The sequence below is a fragment of the Lepidochelys olivacea genome (genome assembly GCF_965140295.1).
Source record: "Lepidochelys olivacea isolate rLepOli2 genome assembly, chromosome: 3".
NCBI lineage: Eukaryota > Metazoa > Chordata > Testudines > Cheloniidae > Lepidochelys > Lepidochelys olivacea.
Window position 1 is genome coordinate 115,226,548 of NC_140413.1, and position 24,530 is coordinate 115,251,077.

At 41.3% G+C, this 24,530-nt stretch overlaps 1 protein-coding gene across 3 annotated transcripts in view; it reads left to right on the forward strand.

The window, feature by feature from the left end:
* The window catches only part of MTHFD1L (methylenetetrahydrofolate dehydrogenase (NADP+ dependent) 1 like), a 248,531-nt gene that overhangs the window by 153,655 nt on the left and 70,346 nt on the right, over positions 1-24,530 (forward strand). For all 3 annotated transcript variants that reach the window (XM_084624122.1, XM_084624120.1, XM_084624121.1), the window contains 4 exons: positions 245-384; positions 4,416-4,457; positions 9,059-9,159; positions 9,871-10,048. In XM_084624122.1, the coding sequence (XP_084480248.1) occupies positions 245-384; positions 4,416-4,457; positions 9,059-9,159; positions 9,871-10,048 (461 nt within the window). The remainder of the gene's footprint in view (positions 1-244; positions 385-4,415; positions 4,458-9,058; positions 9,160-9,870; positions 10,049-24,530) is intronic.

Here is a 24,530-nt window from a genome sequence, read left to right on the forward strand (position 1 = left end):
GGACTGGACGCTACTAAAAGATCTCAGTTAACTTTTTTATGCAGTCTGCTTGGGTGACATATTGTAGTTATCAGGGAAAAGAAAACTTGTTGTGACCAGTAAATGGTTGAAGATAATCAAAATCATGTAAATAGAACTCTGGAGGTCTGGCAAAATGAATGCAGTTGGATTTTCAAAAGTATGTGGCATACTAGAATAAAGTGAAGCATCCCTTGCCTTTAACTGAGTTCTTTATCCTTAACAGTAACTGAAGCTGGTTTTGGTGCTGACATTGGGATGGAGAAATTCTTCAACATCAAATGCAGAGCATCTGGCTTAGTTCCCAGCGTGGTTGTGCTTGTTGCTACAGTGAGGGCTTTGAAAATGCATGGAGGAGGGCCAAATGTAAGTATCTGCACCTTTCTTGGAACACAAATGATAAACCTTAAAAATTGTCATTAACATTTGAAATATGTATAAAATTCTGAATTTTAAAAGTGGCTGGAAAAGCTCTTAATGTAAACCATTGTTTAGAAATTCTCATTCCTAAACTCCCTCATCACACTGATGTCCATTCCTGAATTTCCCTAGGAGATTATTGGACTCAAACCAAATGAGTAAGGATTAGATAGCTATGAAGAATTACTAATTATTAGAAAAGGGAGTGAAGTTTCTTTATATTTTTTTTAAAATCCTTTATATACATTCTCTCCCTTGCCTCTTAAAATAGTGATTTGTAAATCTCAGTGGTGTTAATACCTAAGTGCATGGTTGTTACGAGCCAGAGAGCTTGGCAGCTCAGGGGGAGAGAGGAATTCAGATTGCAGTGTGCTTAGTGGAATCAGGGAGTTTTGAGTCTCTTGTCTTGTGACTGGAAGGCCTAAGGCTTTTGCCACTGAGGTGGAGGGAACTTCCTCCCTCTCTCCGCTGTAGGGGTTACTCCTTTTCTTCTCCAAGCCACGTGATACCAACAAATGTGTGGTGTTCCCCCATCCCCATTATATCACTCCCTCTGCTAGGGCCAAGCAGGGTCTTGTAGATTGCTAATCACAGAGGCACTCTTCACTCAATCAGGCAGAATCAGGAGTATTCCTGTGAGTGATTGGCACTCTACTAACCAGGCAAAGAGACTGAAAGCCTAGCAACATGCTTCAGCTCCTCTCCCCAGCATTCTGAAAGGATCTGATACTGCCAGGGAAACAGCTTTCTGTGGAGCCTCATATTGGGGGAAAATTCCAGAGCTGTTTCTACAACCACAGAATTGTGGAATACACAGAGCCTTCCTTATATCTAATCATCTCAGAGAGAATCAGTGCTGAGATTTTCCCTTATTCATACCTTTTGGTGCCAAATTTTCTAAGATTAAAAACCCAAAATATTGTTGTCATAGTGGTACCTGTGTATCATTCTCACCCAACACATACAGCTCTTTTGTCTTTTAACATGTTGTTCCTCCATAAATTTCATGATGGTACGTTGTGGTGAAAATTTTCATTCAGTCTAGCAAAAGGGGAATTTAAACCTGCCCTTTCTAACTATGTATTGATTTTATCTAACCCTGGTCTTTCACAAATGGATGTTGTAGGTTGCCCCACACAATATACTGTACAAGGACGATATAGGCCAAATTGTAGATCTGGAAGGTTAGCTATAAAAGTGGCTCTATAAACCAAACCTTTGTGACTCCTTGATATTTGTGCTGCCAGTCTCATCCCAAGGAGTCATGTAGAGCAGCCTTAGTGTTGCTCTAATTTGCAGCTGCCCACAAGGCATGGTTCCATCAGCCACAAGAATGCTGTGTCCATTCCTGCTGTCAACTGCTTATGCCCTCTGTGCTGGATTGCTATCCCCTCAGTCACTTGGTTAATACAGAGTTCCACCTTCTTTATGGTGCTGGGGAGTGCAATATGTATATATATGAAAGATGACCATGTCTGTGTCACCTGTGATCAACTATTTAGTAACTTTATACCCAAATCATGTGGCTGGAGGAAAGGCAGTGTTTCCAATTCCTGTAAACAGTATATATTTTCTTTCTTTTATGGTTGGGTAACAGTCCCTGATCTAATTTAGACATCCCCTGAGAGCTGTATAAGTAATAGCAGCATCCCTGGGCTGCCTGTGTACTGCAGCCCTGCTCTCAGTGTGCTCCTTACACCAGAACTTTCCAGGGGTCCTTGGAAGGCAGCATTATGGCAGTCTTCCACAATTCCAGCAATGGGAGAATCCTCCTTCAGCAATGCAGGGGGGCCTCTTTATGCTATTCCAGCACTTTTGCCCAGTGTAAAGTGACTGCAGTCGGGGTGAGCATCTCATTCTTTGATCTTTTTAAAAAATTTTCACTCTCTTCCCCAATGTGGGGGTGCACTTGGAGCCAATAGCGTGACTTTTCCTAAACCTTTTACTAAAATGTATACAGAAGCCAGTTTTCTATTTCAAGAAATAGGTATATTCTTAACATTGGTTTGTTACCTGAAAACGCACGGCAAGACTTTCACTATAAATAGGATTTTAATTGTATCCTGATATATTTACCACCTTTGTTGTAGATGGCTTATACTGTAGGATACTGCAAAGGTGTGTTTTACCTTCTCAAGTGAGTTATGACCAAAAATAATCACTTAGAATACCTACTCGTTATCTGATGTACTGAGTTTCTAAGAAGTGGGTATTTTAATATGTGGATTTCAATTGCCATTTTTTACGTGCTCATATTTCCATTCTGAAGAAATCCTAAATGAAATTGTAGGAGTTCTATACATGTTAATAGTGATTTTTTTTAAGCAGTAGAGCCACCTCAAATTTGGTGAGGAACCAGCTTTTAAACTCTGATTATACACTGAAAAGTGATTCTAAAATGGCACCACGGTTTTCCATGTTTGCATCTCACTGACTCCATATCCATTTTGCTCCTTTTACATGTCCCACGAACTCGGCCTTGAATTTGAAGGCCGAGCAGGATTCTTGCTGTCTCTTATATCATCACTGATAAAAATAGGATTCTACAGTCAGAACCTAGTTAAAGTTCTATAGATGCCCAAGCCAGGAGCAAAGCCAGCTCACTCTCCTAAAGTTGTCACAGTTCAGTGCAATTGCACCTGTATTCCCCCTCCATGGTCCCTCAGGGGCACCCACTCTAGGCACCTGGCTTCTCAGGTGTCACATCTCTTAGGCTGAAACCCATGTCTCTCTCCCTCCTGACCAGGGTTTTTCCAGGCTTCACAGTTCCCTGCCTACAATGTGATATTCCCAACAAGCCAGACTACCTAAACAAGCCAACATCTGTGGTTTGCTTTCTCTTTAAAGGCTGTGAACAACATAATTGACCGAGTTATATGTTACCACACAACATAAGCAAGCTCATTTATTCTTAAGGTGAAAGCATTCCAGAGAATTTATTCAAAACAATAAAAGAATCTACACACATGCTAAAATGTTTACCAGAGGTCCTCCCAACTCCAGCCTCAGGCTCTGTCCTTCTGTCCTTTGAGTCCTTCAAAACCCACAACTGGGTTTTTCCCATGGTTACAAGTTCATAACTGTCTCAGATTCAGAACTAGAACTCCCAGGAACAGATCAGTCTTTCCTTTATACTGATAAGGCTTGGGCCTTTGATCTTGACTGCATATAATAGTGATCAGTAGACAGTGGCTCACTTCTCAGGGCAGAGCTTCAAAAGGCTGGATTTTTGCATAATGGGAGGTGAGGAATTTGCATTCACCTCCTCCTAGATATTCCCCAGGAAAACAACTTCACACATTTTGATCCAAAAGTCCATTCTTGTCTGGCACGTTGTTCAGCATAGTCCTTTGAATCCCCCGTCTCACATCTGTCACGTCTCCCCTGTTGAAAGGTTACATACAATCCCAGCCCACAAATATACGTAAACCATTCAATATAATGGATCCCAAAGATACTTAATTCAAGAAGGTATACCAAGGAAATTGCCATATCTGTCTCAATAGCTATATTTGCCTTAGAGTACAAACATTGTATAAAGTTGTAAAAATTCATTGTGTCACCAAAATCAGCAGATAGGATTTAAAATGCACACCGAGAACTGATTTCTTGAGTAACCAGTTGCCATTTTTTCATAGTAATTTTCTGACCATTACTGCTTTTTGGGGAGGGGAAAAGAAAACCCTGACACTGAGTCACTGCTGTAATAAACTGAGAAGACATAAATTCTTATCTTTGGGTCGGGGGAAAGTGATTCATTTTGCCATTTGCTTTGTACAGCTGTAACTTTCTCTAGGGCCATGGTCTGTGGTTGTACTGAACTTTTGTTGCTGGAAAGGAAGGTCTTATTGTTTCGTATTGGCAATGGGCGTGATGTTTTGGAGTACAAACGTTTTTAAAAAGTTGTACTCCTGACCAGGCAGGTAGTTGACTAACGTTGTTAGATGATTGTTAATTTTACTTGCTTACGATTACAGGTAACTGCTGGTGCCCCTCTTAAGAAAGAATATACAGAAGAGGTAAGAGCAATTACTGTAAAACTTAATCCTGTCCTTTTTAAAAAGTTTTGATTTGAAAAGATCTAAAACAACAGAGTTGCCAGTTACTTTGCAAACGATAAAACAAGAGGAGAGTGGCGAGTTTAGATGCCGGCAGTAGATGCAGCAAGCGCTTCTTGATTGAGGTTTTATGATACAATTTAAAAATAAAGATGAAAAATAACTACAAAGGGAAGAAAATCTCTCTATTTGCTGCATTGTGTGGATTGAGTGCAATATCATAGTAAGATAGCAATGGTAGTGTTCAGACTTAAGAAGCCATTTCCTAGTGTTAGATATCTTTGATCTTGGAAGTTACTTCAACTGAGTAACTCTCAGATATTTCTAGAGCACCCACCACTATAGTATTGGAGAGCTGAGCCACCTATAAAGGAACTCTATTTCACTTCAGTACTCTGATGAGAGAGATCCACTGTAAAGTGTAGCCTCCTTTTTTCCCTGATCAAAAGATGTTGTTTCATGTTAAAAATTGAGTTTTTCTATTTACCTCAAAACAAATACACTTGAATTCAGATTATCAAACAAATATGGTAACTGTAGTAAAAAAAGTTGTGGAAACTTCTTTAACGTTCCAAGTTTCGGGAGATGAAAATTGTTCTTGGTATATTATCTGAATTCATGGACTAACCAAATGCCCATTAAGGAATCTACTTGTGTCATTACCATATGAAGGAACCTGATAATTCATTGCGTGTGTACAGTTACCTTTTTTCCACAAGTCTTTTATTTACCCTTTACAAAGGCCCTTTTGTAAAGGCCCTTTACAACTTAGGAGCTGAAATGTTGGCATTTCTTTCCCTTTTTCTGTCCCTCCTTCCCTTGACATTTGTAAGTAAAATTAAAGTATATATGAAAATCTATAGAAAGTAATAGTTATATTATCTCTGTTCGTGCTAACGACAGGGAGCCACTATTTCCAAGCCTCACCTTATACAAAAAACCCCATAAACAAATGGCCCTAGGAAATGAAACAGGAAGAGATTCTCTAACACATTCAAAATAAAGAGTCATATCCAGTCTCAGCTGTTAGGATAATGTGCTGACTCTAAGGCTTAATATTAATCCTGCTCTTCATGCCTGGTGTTAGACAGCAAGATGGCACAGCTCAAACATAGGCTATATATGTTTAAAGAATAAATATGTGGGCTATGTTTCATCTTTGTGGATAAAGCCTTTGTGTAGCCTATTACTTGTGCTTTAGCTGCTGTCTACTTTTTTTTAATTACAGTTTTGCAACCTGGTTATTACTAGGTTTAGTATGTGTTTCTGATATAGAAATCTACCAACCACTTTACTTCTGTAAGGCATTACCATGGTATGTTTGGCTTATAAAAATAATACCTAGTTCTCCTATAGTAGTTCTAAACAGTGGATTCAGGAATAGAGGGATTAATGAAGATAAAATATTTTTTATATCAGTCCTTACGTTACATGATGGGCAAATTCCTATTCCAATGTACTTTTCCATGGAAAATCAGTATACAGTCTTGGCAAAGCCTAAAACCTCTAAGGGTATGTCTACACTACAAAATTAGGTTGATTTTATAGAAGTCGATTTTTAGAATTCGATTTTATACAGTCGATTGCGTATGTCCACACAAAGCGCATTAAGTTGGCAGAGTGTGTCCTTACTATCATGGCTAGCATCGACTTACAGAGCGGTGCACTGTGGGTAGCTATCCCACAGTTCCTGCAGTCTCCGCTGCCCATTGGAATTCTGAGTTAAGCTCCCAATGCCTGATGGGACAAAAACTTTGTCACAAGTGGTTTTGGGTACCTGTCGTTGGGCCCCCCCTCCCTCCGTGAAAGCAACGGCAGACCATCGTTTTGCGCCTTTTTTCCGGGGTCCCGTCTGCCAGCCCCGCTCAGCCCACTGCCTGCCTGGATGATCGGAACCCCAGGCAGGCAGGAGGCTGAGCGGGGCTGGCAGACGGAGCCCCAGACCGGCAGCGGGCTGAGCAGCTCAGCCCGCTGCCATTCTTGGGCTCCATCCACTTGCTCCTGCCAGGCAGGGTCCCAGCCGCCAGCCCCGCTCAGCTCGCTGCCATGCTTGCCATACCACTGCAAGCACGGAGCCCGCTCAGCTCACCGTCACCGTACGTCTCCTGGGTGCTGCTGGCAGTTCTGCATTGCTACACAGCAGCAGCTCCTTGCCTTTGCGGCAGATGGTGCAGTAGGACAGATAGCCGTTGTACGTCTCCTGGGTGCTCCTGGCAGACCTTGGTGAGGTTGATCAGGGGTGCCTTGACGGACATGGCTATCCTCCTTTTAAAGCACCGAATGGGAGTGACTCCAGGTCATTCTCGTTTTTAAGTTTCGTCTCATGGAGATTCAGTCCTGCCTGGAATATCATGCGAGCTGGAGGCTTCTGCCTCAGGCTGCTCTCCCAGCCAGCAGCACGGCGTGGTCACACCTACCCCAGCCTGCCCCTTGTTCCCATGGCTCATGAAGCCTGGACAATAGTAAGGAGCAGTTCAATTTGTGGAATGACAAATCCAGAATGAAGGATTGCACTCCATGGGCCACGTTAAGATTATTTCAGAGTCCTAGATAGCATTTCTTCCCTATAAAAGGTTTCATGAAAATTTTCCCCCGCCACTTACAAAAATGTTAATTTATCAGAGCAGCTGAAAGGGTAAGGAACCTGGGACTATAACTTAGAGAGAGCTGCCATATTATTTAACTCATAATTGATATAATTCAAAGTAAAATTTCACAGCACGGTCTGTTCTAAGACTAAAAATGCAGGAGGGGAGTCTGAGAAAGAAACAGTGACCTGTTTCCACCCGGTTTCAAACCGGGGACCTTTCGTGATAACCACTACACTACAGAAACCCATCTTGAATGGGGCTTCTCTTTTTTTGCCACAGATTTTGTTGAATGCACAGGAATGTTTTCTCTAGCTACAGAAGCTACCTAATGCAATGTCTATACCTATGGCCTTCCTGCTCACAAAGCGGTAATGCCCCCTCCCAAGGCTGACACAGCGTGGAGTGTATGTGAAACACCGATCTGGCTTGGGCAGGATCTCTAGTGAGGCATGATACTTTTGCTGTTAAGCAAACACAGCAATTCTTTCCTGGCCTCTGCCACTGAATGCCCCCATGCATTAAGCTGTGCCCTGTGAGTGCGGGAGGACTGCATGAGCTCGGAAAACATGTCATCGCGAGTGCATTTTTTCCCGCCTTCTAATCTGCAATAACATCAGGGACGGAGATGATAGGGGGAGCGTAGAAACATTCTACGCTCTACGATTCTGGAGGGACTGCATGGTCACCTGTGCTGCTGAGTTCGCCACAGGAAATGACCAAACAGGAAATGAAATTCAAAAGTTCCCAGGGCTTTTCCTGTGTACCTAGCTAGTCCATCGGAGTTCAAAGTGCTGTCCAGAGTGGTCACAAGGATGCACTCTGGGACAGCTCCCAGAGGCGACCCCAAATTCGAGCCGGCGATGTAGATTTTAGCGCTAATCCCTTCATCGGGGAGGAGTACAGAAATCGATTTTAAGAGCCCTTTAAGTCGAAACAAATGGCTTCATTCTGTGGATGGATTTAGGGTTAAATCGATCTAACGCTGCTAAATTCGACTTAAACTCGTAGTGTAGACCAGGGCTAAGTCAGGAACAGGATGGAACAACCTAAGAAAATCAACAGTAGTAAATCACCTGGACTGTATGCTTGTATGTTCACGTGTGTGGGAAAGAGAGAGCTGTCTGAGTGGGCTTGTCTTGTCTTGTATTTTAAATGTCCCAAGTTTGAGAGGCTTATGATCTGAACCGCCTCCCACTGAAGTCAGTGGGTTTTTCCATTCACTTCAGTGGGAGTTGGATGGGGCCTCATGTCAGGTAGCATCCCTGTCAACCATTCTCTCTGGGAAGCTTTTGGTATTTGGGCCTTTAATAGAATGCCCGCATTAGTGTTATCTCACAAATTAAGTGGCATCACACAAAGGATTTTGATTTGAGTGAACTCTCCCTGCATTTGAGCTTGGAAGGAGAATGAGAAAGCTAGTCCATCTCCTCCTTCCATTTGTCTTCCCTGGGCCTGGATATGTGGTGAAAAAGGATCCTAGGAGGAACCAGATGAGATAGCGTCAGTCCTGTGATGGAAAGCTTCAGCAGCAAATGTCTTAATGAATTGTATTACTGTGTAACTCCTTTAGATGGAGCCATGAATTAGAGTGGGGGGAACTGGCAGCAGTCCATACCACTGCCAATGTCAACTGGCCCACAGATGTTTTCTGACATCTTGTTTATTGATTGGCAGCCAATTGGCAGCAACTCTGTCTTGCTTGTGTCCCAGAAGGGAGCAATCTGGCAACGTGCTCAAATGTAAAAGATCTAGACCCTGCTCAGTTATGTAAATGCGGCTGCTGCTACTGAAGTCAGAATTAATAGGATACATAAAAGTATTTTGTCTGAAGCCTATTATGAAAGTTACCCATAAATATAAAAATAATTACAACTAACCATGTTTGTTGTAATTTCAGGAAATTTCTTTGGCTAGAAAAGATGTGACACCTTGCCATTTCTTTCCGTTTGTTTTTTTGTTTGTTTAATGTAGAATCTCCAGCTGGTAGCTGATGGCTGTTGTAATCTACAGAAGCAAATTCAGATTGCTCAACTCTTTGGAGTTCCTGTTGTAGTTGCTCTAAATGTCTTCAAGTAAGTCAATCCATCCTTTACTAATGCTAGTGGACCCAAAGCTCAAGCTCATTGTTGTTGCATGAGGTGTAATCACTTACTTCCTCACCTCATATAGTATATTAAATATATTACCACTCACAGCTGGGTGAAAATCCAGGAAGTAAAATTAGTATTAACTTCATATACCACTCAAAAGAGTTACAAAGATTCTGCTGGTGTTGTGACCTAATTAAATATGCTTGTTCAGTCCTGAAAATATTTTAAAATTCAGAAAACTGTAATGCAATTTTCAGCGTTTTATTTAGAGCACCTTCCTATTTATGTTTGTTTTTTCAATCCACCAATCATGGCATGAAGAGAGAAGCTTTTAAAGGAAAGAGAGAGAAGTTTATATTTGACTTGTAGAAAGGATTTCTTTAAAAAAAAGAGTAAATTTTTTATACATCCTGAAGCATATAAAGATTTTAAAAAAACCTCTAGCTGCCTCTTTTAGAGGTTTTCAAATCACATAAATATAGAATGGTATTGTATGTGATTTGTAATACTTATTTAAATGAAACATTCCTACTTCAATGTACCTAAGACAGTTGGGGTTTTTATAAACATTTAATAGTTGTATGATTTCCATAACTAACTTGTTTCACAACTGTAACTACAGAGCATTGCTTAACAAATAAGGCTGTACAAGAGTAAATAAACAAAATAATGACAGAACTGTTTGGTTGGCAGAACTGACTCCCATGCTGAAGTTGATTTAGTCTGTGAGATTGCAAAACAGTCTGGAGCATTTGATGCAGTGCCCTGCAATCACTGGTCAGCTGGTGGTAGAGGAGCTGTGGACTTGGCTCAGGCTGTGAGAAAAGCTGCCAGTCAGGAAAACAGCTTCAAATATCTGTACAACTTGGAGGTAAGATGATTAAAAAGAATGTTGCAATAGTTTCAGATGGAGAACAAAGAGGATGTTGCAACAAATCTATTTAGCGTTCCTTTCAGATGTCAGCTATAAGAAGGTGCTTGCTTGGCTTAATAATATCCCAGGCGTTGCAGATTAAAAAATAAAACTATTACTGAAGATGAAATAGTGAGTACTTCTGGCAGTACAGGACTGCTCGCTGCATGATAGCATACTTACAAGCGCTTTGTCTTGTTTAGCTTTAAATATCCCCAGTGATGAGGCCTCTGCTGGTCCTAGGAGGCTTTTCATGGCATTCAGCTGAAATTTCATTTTCTTGATGTCATCCTGTTTGAAATGCATACACCTGTGACTCCCTAAAGTGTTCCTTTCCTTCTTTAGGCAAAGGATAGTTTCTCAAGACTTAGGTTGTATGCACATCTCTACCATTGATGTGCTCTCTGACATTGAAAAAGTCACTTACACTCACTGTTCTTCAGTTTACTTGTCTGCAAAGTGCCCAGTTTTACAGCATCCCCAGGTTGCCAGGAGGAGCAATTGCAGACAAAGTCCTTCTTGGCCCCTACAGCCGCAGGGTGGAACGCACTCAGTGCAGACAGAATGTTTGGAGAATTATATTGCCAAGAATTTTGCTAACAAGCCTCTACTGAGCTTGTGCAAATAATGGTTTTCAGAAGCTTACAACTTGGCCAAGTCTGGGTGGATTTTCACAGGAACAGCAAAATGCAACTGTCTAACTCCTTGGTGGCACCCTCCCCCACAACACTGCCAAGTTTCAATCTCTGTTTCAATAGATGAAGGTGCTAGAGCTTATCAAGAAAAATACTTGTAAGACTTTTTTTTTAACATAAGCAAACCCAGTTTATTTTCCCTAATTTAATTCTTGCAAATAACAGAATTGTTTCTGCTGAAACTTTCTTAAAATTTCAGCCTGTGGCAGACATCCAGCATGGAAAAATTTCATCTGGAATTGTTGAAGTTTGGTAGTTATAAGCAACTAAAAACAAGGTCTCATAATGGAAAGTGTCAAGCAGTCTTAACTCTAAGTGTTGCTATCAGTCTTGTCTGTAATGACTTGGTCTGTTCATACTTAGAGCTGAATAATTGATTTCTTCGGTTCAGTGGCTGATCTGAAAAAGAAGAAAGTAGGTTTGTTTCGAACCAGAACTGATTTTTTTCAGTTTTCCTCACTGAAATAAAAAAATAAAAAATTGTTTGGCTCTAGGGCAGGGGTGGGCAAAGTTTTTGGCCGAGGACCACATCGGGGTACGAAACTGTATGGAGGGTAGGGAAGGCTGTGCCTCCCCAAACAGCCTGGCCCCAGCCCTCTATCCGACCCATCCCACTTCCCGCCCCCTGACTGCCCCCCTCAGAACTCCTGACCCATCCAAACCCCCTGCTCCTTGTCCCCTGACCGACCCCACCCCCTATCCAATGCCCCTGCTCCCCGTCCCCTGACTGCCCCCCGCCACCCCATCCACATCCCCGCCCCTGACAGGCCCCCGGGACTCCCTTGCCTATCCAACCGCCCCCTGTCCCCTGACTGCACCCCCGTCCAACCACCCCTTGCTTCCTGTCCCCTAACTGCCCCCCCCCGGTACCCCTTGCTCCTTATCCAACCGCCCGCTCCCCGCCCCCTTACCAGGCCGCTCAGAGCCCCAGGAGCTCTCAGCCTCGCTGCGCAGCGGCGCAACTGCGGAGCAGGGGGGACAGCACGGGGTGGTCCTGGAGTTCAAGGGCCAGGCAGGATGGTCCTATAGGCTGGATGTGTCCTGCAGGCCATAGTTTGCCCACCTCTGCTCTAGGGGAATGTTTGAATGTCTGTCTGGAATGAAATTTTCTAAATAAAAGGTTGATTTGAAACGACATGTTTGAAATGAGAAAAGGAGCACTTGTGGCACCTTAGAGACTAACCAATTTATTTGAGCATAAGCTTTCGTGAGCTACAGCTCACTTCATCGGATGCATACTGTGGAAAGTGTAGAAGATCTTTTTATATACACACAAAGCATGAAAAAATACCTCCTTCCACCCCACTCTCCTGCTGCTAATAGCTTATCTAAAGTGATCACTCTCCTTACAATGTGTATGATAATCAACGTGGGCCATTTCCAGCACAAATCCAGAGTTTAACAAGAACGTCTGGGGGTGGGGGGTAGGAAAAAACAAGGGGAAATAGGTTACCTTGCATAATGACTTAGCCACTCCCAGTCTCTATTCAAGCCTAAGTTAATTGTATCAAATTTGCAAATGAATTCCAATTCAACAGTTTCTTGCTGGAGTCTGGATTTGAAGTTTTTTTGTTGTAATATCACAACGTTCATGTCTGTAATCGCGTGATCAGAGAGATTGAAGTGTTCTCCGACTGGTTTATGAATGTTATAATTCTTGACATCTGATTTGTGCCCATTTATTCTTTTACGTAGAGACTGTCCAGTTTGACCAATGTACATGGCAGAGGGGCATTGCTGGCACATGATGGCATATATCACATTGGTGGATGTGCAGGTGAACGAGCCTCTGATAGTGTGGCTGATGTTATTAGGCCTTGTGATGGTGTCCCCTAAATAGATATGTTGGCACAGTTGGCAATGGGCTTTGTTGCAAGGATAGGTTCCTGGGTTAGTGGTTCTGTTGTGTGATATGTGGTTGCTGGTGAGTATTTGCTTCAGGCTGGGGGGCTGTCTGTAGGCAAGGACTGGCCTGTCTCCCAAGGTTTGTGAGAGTGTTGAGTCATCCTTCAGGATAGGTTGTAGATTCTTAATAATGCGTTGGAGGGGTTTTAGTGGGGGCTGAAGGTGATGGCTAGTGGCGTTCTGTTATTTTCTTTGTTAGGCCTGTCCTGTAGTAGGTGACTTCTGGGTACTCTTCTGGCTCTGTCAATCTGTTTCTTCACTTCCGCAGGTGGGTATTGTAGTTGTAAGAAAGCTTGATAGAGCTCTTGTAGGTGTTTGTCTTTGTCTGAGGGGTTGGGGCAAATGCGGTTGTATCGCAGAGCTTGGCTGTAGACGATGGATCGTGTGGTGTGGTCAGGGTGAAAGCTGGAGGCATGTAGGTAGGAATAGTGGTCAGTAGGTTCATTTCCAAAGTGTCAAAATATTTTGTTTGGACATTTAAAAAAAAAAATCCGGATGAAAGTATTTGGTGAATTGATCCAAATTTGCAAGTTTCAGTGCCCTCAAAGATGTATTTTTCAGCAAATTTACTATATGTCAAAAAAAGGTCCCCATTTCTATTTATCTTGCTTGAAGAAGCCTTAGTGCTTCATTTCTCATCTATTTCTGACAAGTGGGCACTATTTCTGATGGGGAAGATGGGGGAGGACTTTTTCGTGACTCCTTTCTCTTGAATCTCTGCCTCTACTGTTTCAGTTTGTTTTCCTCACCCCCAGGCCCTTATCACTCCCCCTCTGTCTCCTCCTTTCCTTTGGCACCCTCATCTCGCTACTTTTCTCTCCACCGCCTCTTGTCCACAGAGATCTCAGAGAGGGCAAGCACTTGTAAATGGGCCAATCAGCAGCTTTATAATAACCTTAGTGGAATGAAAAAAGGGTATTTGAACATAGGGCATAGTGGGTAATTTTAGCCTGACAATACTGGGCACTGAATTCTTCTGCTCAACAAAAGACCAGGTACCTCATGGTGACAGTCCCAAGGAGATGAATGTGGTATAAAAATCAAGAGAATTAGATATACAGGAAGTAGGTATGCAGGATGATATAGGGGTATTTTCAGTGTCTTTCTGCCTCAACCTTGTCCTAAAGGGACACGGATGAGAGGATAGTTGAGTCTTCATTCCTGTTCCAGTCCTATCCAGAGACTGCCAAATTCAATGAGTCTTCTTTGGTTTGGTTTGGTTTTTATGGGGATTTTTTGCTGAGGGTCAACAGACAAGGGGCAGTGGTGTGGGGAAATGCTTCAGACACTCTTATAGCCAACATGAAGGAATGGAATATTGACAAACTCATGGGAAACCCAAGCTCTCAACAGACCAAAATGGAAAAGGACCTGGTGGCAAGGATCCCAGTATTTCGAGATCCAACAGAGAAACTGGAAAGGAGGAAACAACGTGCCGCACTCTGACTCAGCAATCCAGATCTGCCCCTTCCATTGGGAAATGTCTACCCGAGTTGTGACAAGATCTGTGGATTCCAGATCAGTCTCATTAGCTATCTGCGGATCCACCAGTGATAACTGGCTTTCATTTTATGAAAGCCAATCATCCGTGAACTCCAAGAGATCACCAATGGGGTTGCCAAGGGATCAGGGTGGTAAGGGAGGAGTGAGAATATTGCAGAAAGCCCTTTATTCATCTCTTACTCCTTCAGATTCGCTCTTCATCCATTTAGTCCATTGATGTTCATTGATTTCCCCTGGTGTGGATTAATTTCAGATATGCATGAAGTCCTAACCACTTCCAACAAGTCAAGTTACTTTGGGACAACTTTTTCATTCAGTATCTTAACATTGTGTTCCAAATGTTTCCCAGAGTCGGGTGAAAAAAACTTTAAATCTGATTCTTGGATCCTTTTTATTTTTCTCACTTACGTAGTAAAACAAAAGGTTGTAGTATATTGTTTTTGTGTTTCAAATTAGGAGAATACTTCAAATCAGCTGAACTTTATTTCTCTGAATTTTTTCTAAGCAGCATGTCTAACTTTGTATTGCTTCACATCATGTTTCCAACTTCGTCTTCTAAGAAAATTCTGTTTTCACATGTTTTGAAATCTGCATAGTATATGAAAAACAAAGAAATATTTTCAAGATGAACTGGTGTGATATAGTGTCACATACAGTCAAATAGTGGTAGGAATTGAGAATCAGTTACTCTGTTGTATTTCAGTCTAAATGTAGTCACGTGCACATGTAAAATAACTTTCTTTTCAGACTCCACCAAGTTATTCTTGCTTATAAAACAAGCTACATTAAATTTGATTTTTCCCCTCAACGGTTATTTTTTTAAACATTAGGTTTAGCTGGCATTTAGCACCATATTAACAAATACTTTTCAAGAGCTAGTATGAACAAGTAAATAAGTACTATGAGAGCAAAATAAATTTCAAGCATATTTGGAGGGTGGTGTGAAGAATAACTGCATATTGATTCTGAACATGCAAGAAAGAGATGTGAAAATCAGCATGTCTGGTGTCCGGGACAAGGAACAGCCTACAACAAGTTTCCCAAAGGGCCTGTCATATTAAAAGTGTAGGGAGGAGCATACATAAAGGGCTTGTAATATCAGAAATTACACATGGGAAACTTTAAAAAAAGGAAAAAATAGTCAGAAGTAAGGCGGAGATTTTATGATAGGCTTTGAAGAGCCATAACTTTGTTTAAAATATTATTAGCAGTGGTAAGAAATATTTTATTAGCATGTGGTTTAAAAAAGACAAAGTTTGGTCCCGGTGCATACACTAACCCATCTTATTTTGTCATTTGAATGTTTTTTCTTGTTAAGTATTTCTTTTTTGGTGGTTGGAGAATGAAGTTGGCTACAAAGACCTTCTGAACTCTTTACAAAGTAATCTGTACTTCATTGTGTTTTTTTTGGAGAAAATATATTTGGCACATATGGAAAATATCAGAATTTCAATTCTTATCAGTGTAGACTTCCTTTCTGGGTTCACTTTTCTTGAAGTACGAGTCTTTAAATTACAGCAGAAAGCTATTACTCAGAATAAACTGACTGATCTATTAACATAAGCTTAGATAACCAGGGTTAAGGGGGGGAGAAGAGCAGGGGATAGAAGCATGTGCATCCCATTCGAAAAATTTCCTGGCTTCAATGGTTAAAGTACTCTTTCTTAAACAAAAAAAACAGAAGTAGAGGTAACTTGCTGCAGTAGTGCATGCCCAGTAAAGTATCTGGGTTCTCATATCCCATTGTTTTGGCAAATGAAAAGATTCAGGGTTTAGTCTCCCTGCGGGTGCACTGAACTCTCTCTGTTAGCATCAACATACCTGAGACAAAGAGATAAGGAAGCACTGGTTTGAATCAAGGCACTTCGCTAACTCCTCTGCTGGAAGTGGTGTTCTGTCCAGCAAAGCAGCTTGAGCACAGTGAGCCAGTGCATGAGCAGGAAAACAAGACTGACACAGCTGGAATTAGAGAGAAGAGAGAGATGAGACTCGGGGAGAGGTAACTGGTGCAGAGAATCAGCACATTCTGTCAGTCACAGAGACTTACCAGTGTCTCTTAAATAGATTCGGACATAGTGAACTGACAGCTGTGATAGGGAAGCCAAAAATCACCTAACTTCTGCTAAAAACGAAAACTAAATTGGGAGAGGGGAGAAATCACAGGAGAAGGAAGAGAAAGGGTTTCTTTGGCATTTCAGCATTTCCAGATTACTTCTATTTTTCTAATATATTTGTCAACTTCCTGTGTTGGCATGGAGTACTTGTGGCACCTTAGCGACTAACCAATTTATTTGAGCATAAGCTTCGCGAGCTGTAGCTTACGAAAGCTTATGCTCAAATAAATTGGTTAGTCTCTAAGGTGCCACAAGTCCTCCTTTTCTTTTTGCGAATACAGACTAACATGGCTGTTACTCTGAAACCTGTGTTGGCATGACATCATGATGTCACCAGTGTTGCCACATTATGGTGTAGAGTCAGTCTCGAAGATATTTTGGAACATTTCCAGTGTCCTGCATAGCCAGTTTTCAGGGCACAGGACAGCATCATCACAATCAGGGCCATTTTGTGGAAAATCAAACTAGAGGGGCAACCATTTTTAGTGAGTATTCAAAGCCATTAGCAACTTCAGCAATGGTGTTTTTCTTCCTTCTCTCTAAGGGTGACAGTGCCATATAGAAAATGTTCTAGCTCTTTTATGCTCCTGTGGTCGTTCAGCGCACACGTTGGCACCAGTTCTGCTGATCTCAATTTCAAGTGGAAGAGATCTGGTGCTGCCACAAAGCAGGAGCTCAGTAAAGCATCAGACAGTGCAAAAACTGCAGGCAGGAGCAGCTCTGCATTGTTTGGCTCATCTTCTGTCTACATCTCATAGTCAGAAAAGGGGTAGAGAATAAGAATGAGTTGGAGCAACAGAGGAGGGGGGAGAAAAGAGCCTGTAAATTGAAAGTGGGTAGGAGAGGGAATGGAAGGGAGGGCAAAAGCCTAGAACAGTGGTTTTCAGACTGTGGTCCATGGTCCCCTGGGGGTCTGCAGACTGTCTAAGGGGTTCCACAAAAGGTTATCATTACCAGAGAACAGTGATTTTCCACCTGGGGTCCACAAACTCCTGAGGGTCTGCACAGTATGTCTAAGATTTACAAAGGAGTCTGCACTGCCATTTGAAATTTTTTAAAGGTCCACAAATGAAAAAAGATTAAAAACCACTGACCTGGAAAAATAAGAACAGCATAAAGAGGAAGGCAGGAAAAGCAGTAAGATTTCAGCAGGGGAGAAAATACAATTGTTATTAAAAGGAGCTAGGTTTATGGGCTCCTGGTTTGAAAGTATATTAAAGGAGCTGGAACTAGGGATAAACAGTAAAGGGGGCACAGAATTAAATACTCCTTATGCTTTCCTTTAGTGTAAGAGAGTTCTGTTTTTTTATTCCGAAAAGATAAGGGAAGAGGATGGCTGAGGCAAGTTGGGGGAGGAATGAGCACTTATCTTCAGTGACAGCCCCGCTACCAAAACCATCACATTCTAAGGTCACCGTGTCATCCCATTTGTCTGTCTGTTCTCTTGTTGCCTTTTGTCTAAATCCTAGACTATGAGCTCTATGGAGCAGGGAATATCCTTAGGGTGGTGTTTTATACCATCAAGTGAGGTACCAAATCCTGCATGGGGTCTTCAGATGCTACTACAATAGAAATAAATAATAATACTCAATTTGTCCCTTTGCTGGAACACCTCCCAACCCATGACTTGTGACCATTTTTCACTCACTTTGAAACTCAGGCCACCCTGCTTTCTCTTCCACCCATTTGATCAAAGAACCATCTATCAGCATAGCCACAGTGTGTGTGTGTGTGTATATATATATATATATATAAGCCAATTTCCACACTGCTGTATAAACCCCTTTCTCCCCCAAGAGAGCTTGCTTCAAGCAGAATCTGGATGTGTTTTGCACTGAATCAAAAGTTCTGAGGTTGGAAATTCTTTGTTCCCATCCCTCTCTCGCTTTTTTGGGGGTAGGCTCTTGACAGCATGGCAGTTTTATGTTTGTTTTTATTAAATATTTTTCCCATTCTTTTCGTCAAGCAATTTTTAGACACAGCTGGGGTTTGAATGTTGGGGAGATGAAAATAAATCTCTAAGGCCACAGGCTTAGGTGTTGTTTCATGAACTGTTTAACTCAACTAGATATGAGCTTTTCCACAAATCAAAAAACAAAAATCTATCCTATGCCTGCAGAGACAGGGTGTGCTGTGGGCTTGGGAATCATCTGGTCAACCACAGAACTTCTGGAACCAGAATATACAGATGAAATAAAAAACATATTTATTAAAGTGTAGAGGAAAACTCAAAGAAATGAAAGCTTAGCTATGCAGTCAGCTATTATTTTAGCATGGCACTCTATCACCCCACAACACCTTCAGCAATACTGTTGTCATGTGTTTTTGCTTGGCAGTGTTCCTGATGCAAAATGAGAGAGATGTATAAAGACGGTTTCATTTAGTCGAGAGATTATTATTTATTATCTTTTCAGTGTGTATATACAAGTTAAAAAACATCAATCCCAAGCTCTATGCTATTTTAAGAATTTTTTTAAAATGCAAGCCATATAATAAAATAAGAAACCCAGGGGTTTCTTCTCATCAAAGAACAATAAACCAGCCAACATATTGCTAATGGACAACTGGACTAAGACAAATGTTTAAAGTATGTAAATTGTAAAACTTTTAAAGAAGAAATGATGGCACAGCAGCATGGACATACATAACACAGGTGTTTAGAAAGCTTCCATGGGTAAACGCCATCAGTTTCTGCAAAATATAAACTTTCTTAAAGATAAAATAACCTGAAATCTCTATCCCTTATAATTGTGAAGAGAGCCTTTCAAACGTAATGCAAGCAGGAATCCATGCAGTGCTGTTTTCTTAAATCTCATTCCAGTGACTCCTGTGCTTCTGCTGCTGCTCATAGCTTTGCCAGGCTCCACCAAAGTGAAGAATAGAGTCTTGTAATATTTCACTCCAGCCATTCGGAACAATGTTAGATTTGACTCTGCTGCCATTTGGGAAAGGCACGGGGAAGGAGGATTTAAAAACTAAAGTAACAGATCACATCCACTCATGCAGCATTCTCTGGGGTTGGATGGGGAAAGTGAGAGAATGCTCCTTCTGCTAGCAGCCAGAGAAGGTTGAAGGGGCCTCAAATCTATTAGCCAGTATCTGATACAAAAGTGGGAATTCTGAGCAGAGTCAACACCCTAGCTTACCATCTTTACCTTTCCCATCTGGTAAGGTAGGGAATTGGAGTCTCACCTTGGAGTTGTCCCGGAACGCATTCCCCGCTCCCACCTCCTTCACATTGGTCTTTGGATAGTAGGTTTAATCTCTGGCTTATTGGTGTCTGGTAAAATGACAAGGCATTACATGTGAGAGGATGGGAGTGATTGGGTGAGCAGGTGGGTTAGTGAGACTGATGTGATAAATTATACAAGTACTTTATTGAGAGGTGTGAGAGAGGGGGATTTTGGTGAGAAGAATAAAGAAGAGAAAAAATCAGAAAAAATGTATGTAAAGAGAGAACAGAAGGGGAGGGGGGTAGATGGAGAGAGAAAGAAAAGAGGAAACACACTGAAGACAACTCAGGAAAATATAGCCCGTGATCTACTATTGTAAGAAAGCAAATGGGGAAGGGGAAAGTCAGTGAGTAAGGCTGGGATATGAGAGTCTATTATAAATGAGTCTTTGTAAATTACATTTTTAAATAGAAAGTGTGTTGACAATGTTGGAATTAAGTACATTAAGTAATAAGTAGGGCCCTACCAAATTCATGGTCAGTTTTGGTCATCTTTATGGTCATAGGATTTTAAAGATCATAAATTTCATTATTTCAGCTATTTAAATCTGAAATTTCATGGTATTGTAATTGTAGGGAGCCTGACCCAAAAAGGAGTTGTGGGGGATGGGGGCCACAAGGTTATTGTGGGGGGGGTGTTGGGGTACTGCTACCCTTCTGTGCTGCTGCTGGCAGTGGGTCTGCCTTCAGAGCTGGGCAGCTGGAGAGTGGTGGCTACAGGCCTGAACCCAGCTCTGAAGGCAGACCCACCGCCAGCAGCAGGAGAGAAGAGTGGCATGGTATGGTATTGCTACCCTTCTGCACTGCTGCCTGCAGAGCTGGGTCCTCAGTCAGCAGCTGCCACTGTCTGGCCACCCAGCTCCGAAGGCAGCAGCACAGGGGTACAGCACAGGGGCATGGGATGGTATTACCACCCTTACTTCTGCGCTGCTGCTGGTGGGGTACTGTCTTAGGAGCTGGATGCCCAGCCAACAGCCACTGCTCTCCAGCTGCCCAGCTCTGAAATCAGTGCAGAAGTACTGCTACCCCCCTAAAATAACCTTGTGACCCCCCTGCAACTCCCTTTCGAGTCAGGCCCTCCAATTTGAGAAACACTGATCTCCCTGTGAAATCTGTCTTAGAAATATCTACCAGTGCAGGAATTAGCTGTCATAAGTATGCATATTGGCATATAAATGTCCAATTTATAAAACAGTTTAAGCAAATCCATTAAAGTAAAAAAAATTAAATTCCAAAACTTCAGAATCAAACAACACATTCTTATATGAATCTTTCAGGTCAGAGCTCCAGGTGGTTTTAGACAACAGCATCATCATACCTAAACAAAATGTACTTTATCTTACTAATAATCACCCACAGTTCAGCAGTGAATTCTATGGAGGAAGCATTGGAATAGTGTGTGAACTCACTTTAGATCTTTATGGATGAGATTTTCAGCAGCGCTCAGCATTGATCTATCTCTGATCACATTGAAGTCCACAGGAATTTTACCACGGAGTTCAATGGGAACAGAGTTAGGCCTATTCTGAGAGCTTCTGAAAATCTCTCCCTTAAAGATTTTATCAGGAAATAGGTGAATTTTGCCCCTAGATATTTTATTACCATTACTGTACATCTCAAATAGACTCTCTCCATGTCTGGGATAGATTCAAAGTCATAATTAAAGTTGGACTAAGTATTGAGGAGTCAGAATAGTCAGAAATCTAGTTTAGAGCTAATCTTTATTAATTAGATTATTGTTGTTATTATTGCCACTGTCTTTGCATGTATAGTTTGCAGTATTGTATAGTCCGGTTAGTCCCAGGATATTAGATATACATGGTGGGTGAGGTAATATATTTTATTGGACCAACTCCTGTTGGTGACAGAGACAAGCTTTTGAGCTTATAAAGAGCTCGTCTTCAGATGTTATGTAACACATTATGTTCTATATTATTATATATTATCTACAGTAGAACCTCAGAGTTATGAACACCTTGGGAATGGAAGTTTATAACTCTGAACAAAACGTTATGGTGGTTCTTTCAAAAGTTTACAACTGAACATTGATTTAATACAGCTTTGCAACTTTACTGTGCAGAAGAAAAATGTTGCATTTAACCGTCTTAATTTAAATTAAACAAGTACAGAAACAGTTTCCTTACCTTGTCAAATCTTTTTTTAAACTTTCCATGTATTTTTTTTAGTAGTTTACATTTAACACTGTATTATGCTGTATTTGCTTTTTTTGTCTTTGCTGCTGCTTGATTGCATACTTAGATTCCAAATGGTTGACTGGTCAGTTTTTAATTCTGGTGTTCGTAACTCTGCAGTTGTACTGTATATCTTGCATATATAGTTTTATTCAGGTGGATTCCTCGGTGTAATTATTTTGTATTAAAATAATGAAGTTAATATTTTTATGACTGTCACTATCGCACTTGTTGCATTTTGCTGTACTGTATTAAGTGCTGCAGGATGGAGGTAATATCCAGCTCTTGGAGCTAAGGAGTTAATCATATTCATGGTGTTTGTGACTTCCTGTTTGAATTAATTTGTTTCCACATTCTGCATTCTTATGGGTTGAAGCATGTACCGCAGGTGTCTCTAAATGTGTCACTTTCCGGCAATATATATGCTTTCTAACAAAGCTGTGAGGGTCTGTTGTTTCCCCAGAATGGCACCAGCAGGTATGCATGTAATGTGACCCTACTGCATTTCATGTCATGTTCAGTATAAATATACATTGACTGTTTCATGCTATATTTTGCAGAAGGAGCTTATCTGAAATTAGTTCTCCAATATCTTTAATTTATACTGCATTTAAAGACGCACCAAAACTACCAAAATTAATGAGGTGGTTGCTGGAAATGTCTTTTTATCAGCTGTTTAAATTTATTCAGTTTATGTAAAAACATCCACAACCTTATATAAAGCGGGGGGAGGGAGGAGGGATGTTTTTGTTTTTTAATTTTCATTTTTAATTGTTTGTAAAATGGAGTTAATACAGTACTTACCTAGATAGCAGGAGCATTGTGAAGCTGTTTGTGAGATGTGTTGCCAACATCCGATGTAAGATACTACGGATAACATTATTTAAAAAAAAAAAAAAAGAGTAAGTGACTTAGCAGTCGAATTCTCATTGTGATTAAGTCTTTTAGGCTCCTAATTGTCAAATTTCTAGAGGTCTAAAGATGCAGATAGGCACCTAGTGAGATTCTTACTAATTTCAATGGGGTAAAGCACCTCGGTGCTTTTGGAATCCCAATAGGCACCTATCTTAAGCACCTAAATATGTTTAAAAATCTGGTCTAAATCCCTTTTGCAAATGGGGCTCAGAAGCCTACGTTATTTAGGCACTTCTCAAAATTTTACCCTGTGGCCCTGAGTCAGCAAATGCTTAAGTCTCATTGACTTAAAGTTAAGCGTGCTTTGCTAAATTGGGAACCATAGAAGTGCAAAGTATGGGCCAGATCCTGCAACTGGATCTGCAAATGTGGATCCCTGTGCCAATCAGTTACAGGATCTAGCCCTACGAATGTTGTTGTTGTTGTTAACATCATTGAAGTTATTGGTTCCTATACTGCAATATGCTGAATGCTCTCAACTTCTATTGAATTGCCATGGCATCTCTATTATTGCACATTATTGCTGTTTAAGAAACTGTTTGTCTCTTAGAATTCTCTTAACAATGCACATTCAATATCCTTTCTCTGATGTGGTGGCCACTTTTTCAACATTACTATAATATTTGTGTTCTTGCAACTTGGGATTTGTATGAATACAGATTCTTCTGACTTGTCCTCTCCACTTAGAAATTTCTATCTCATTGGATTTGTGGAATCATTTCAGTATGGAATAGAAACAAGACACTTTAACATTTTTGTTTGAGGAGTTTTAGTTAATTCTAACTGGTAAAATTCATAACATAAAACCTTTGTTATGAAAAAGATGTTTAGGCTGTTCTTGTTTCTTTGAGTGACCTGGTAGTTGGAGATGTTACTCAATGACCGTATTAGGATTTTGGTAGCAAAGCGTTTGATAACTTTATTGAGAAAGTAGGGACAATAAGCTTTCTTAAAAGGCAAACACAAGAAGAATCATGAATTGTTCATAAATGTTATGTAGACATCCTGCTCACTGCTGTGGTAAATAGGTAAAAACTGACTTCAATTAGTAGAGCCTCGATCTTGATAAATCCTTTTTTTGTTGTTTTAATTGAATTGAGGGTATGCATCACATACTGTACCTTGTGGTTTCTATTTAGAAGATAGTTCATGAAATTACATTGAATTGTTTAGATGTTTTACTTAGTCTGAGTCATGGAGAAAAACTTTTAGTTCCAAACTCTGAACTGATATTAAATAGGGATAGCCATGGACTCTAAAAAATATAATACCTTTTGAAAAGGTTAGTTTCAGATAAACAGGGGAATCCCGCACACAGTACAGTGCCCCTCAAACTCAAGCGAAGTGTGTGTGAGAGCAAGCTCAGGGCTGATTAGAGCAGTGATTCTCAACCAGGGGTCCAAGGCCCCCTGAAGGGTCGTGAGCAGGTGTCTGGAGGGCCACCAAGCAGGGCCACCATTAGACTCGCTGAGGCCCAGCGCAGAAAGCCGAAGCCCAGCTGCATAGAGTTGAAGCCCAAGCCCAGGCCCAGAGCCCTGCCACCTGCAACTGAAGCCAAACCCTGAGCAATGTAGCTTCATGGGAGCCCCGGTGGCCTGAGACCCCAGGCAGTTGCCCTGCTTGCTACCCCTTAACACTGGCCCTAGCGTTTATAAGCAGAAAGACAGTTATTGTGGCACAGGTGGGCTGTGGAGTTTTTATAGCATGTTGTGGGGGCCTCAGAAAGAGAGAAGTTGAGAACCCTTGGATTAGAGAGCTCCTGGCTTGCTCCTGCCAAGACAATACTTAGCTGGTGCACATCCAGTTTGACCTAAGTTCCATGCAATTCTGAAAATAGGCTCAGGCATATATGCAAGGCTTTAGCCACTAGCCTCCCCATTGGTG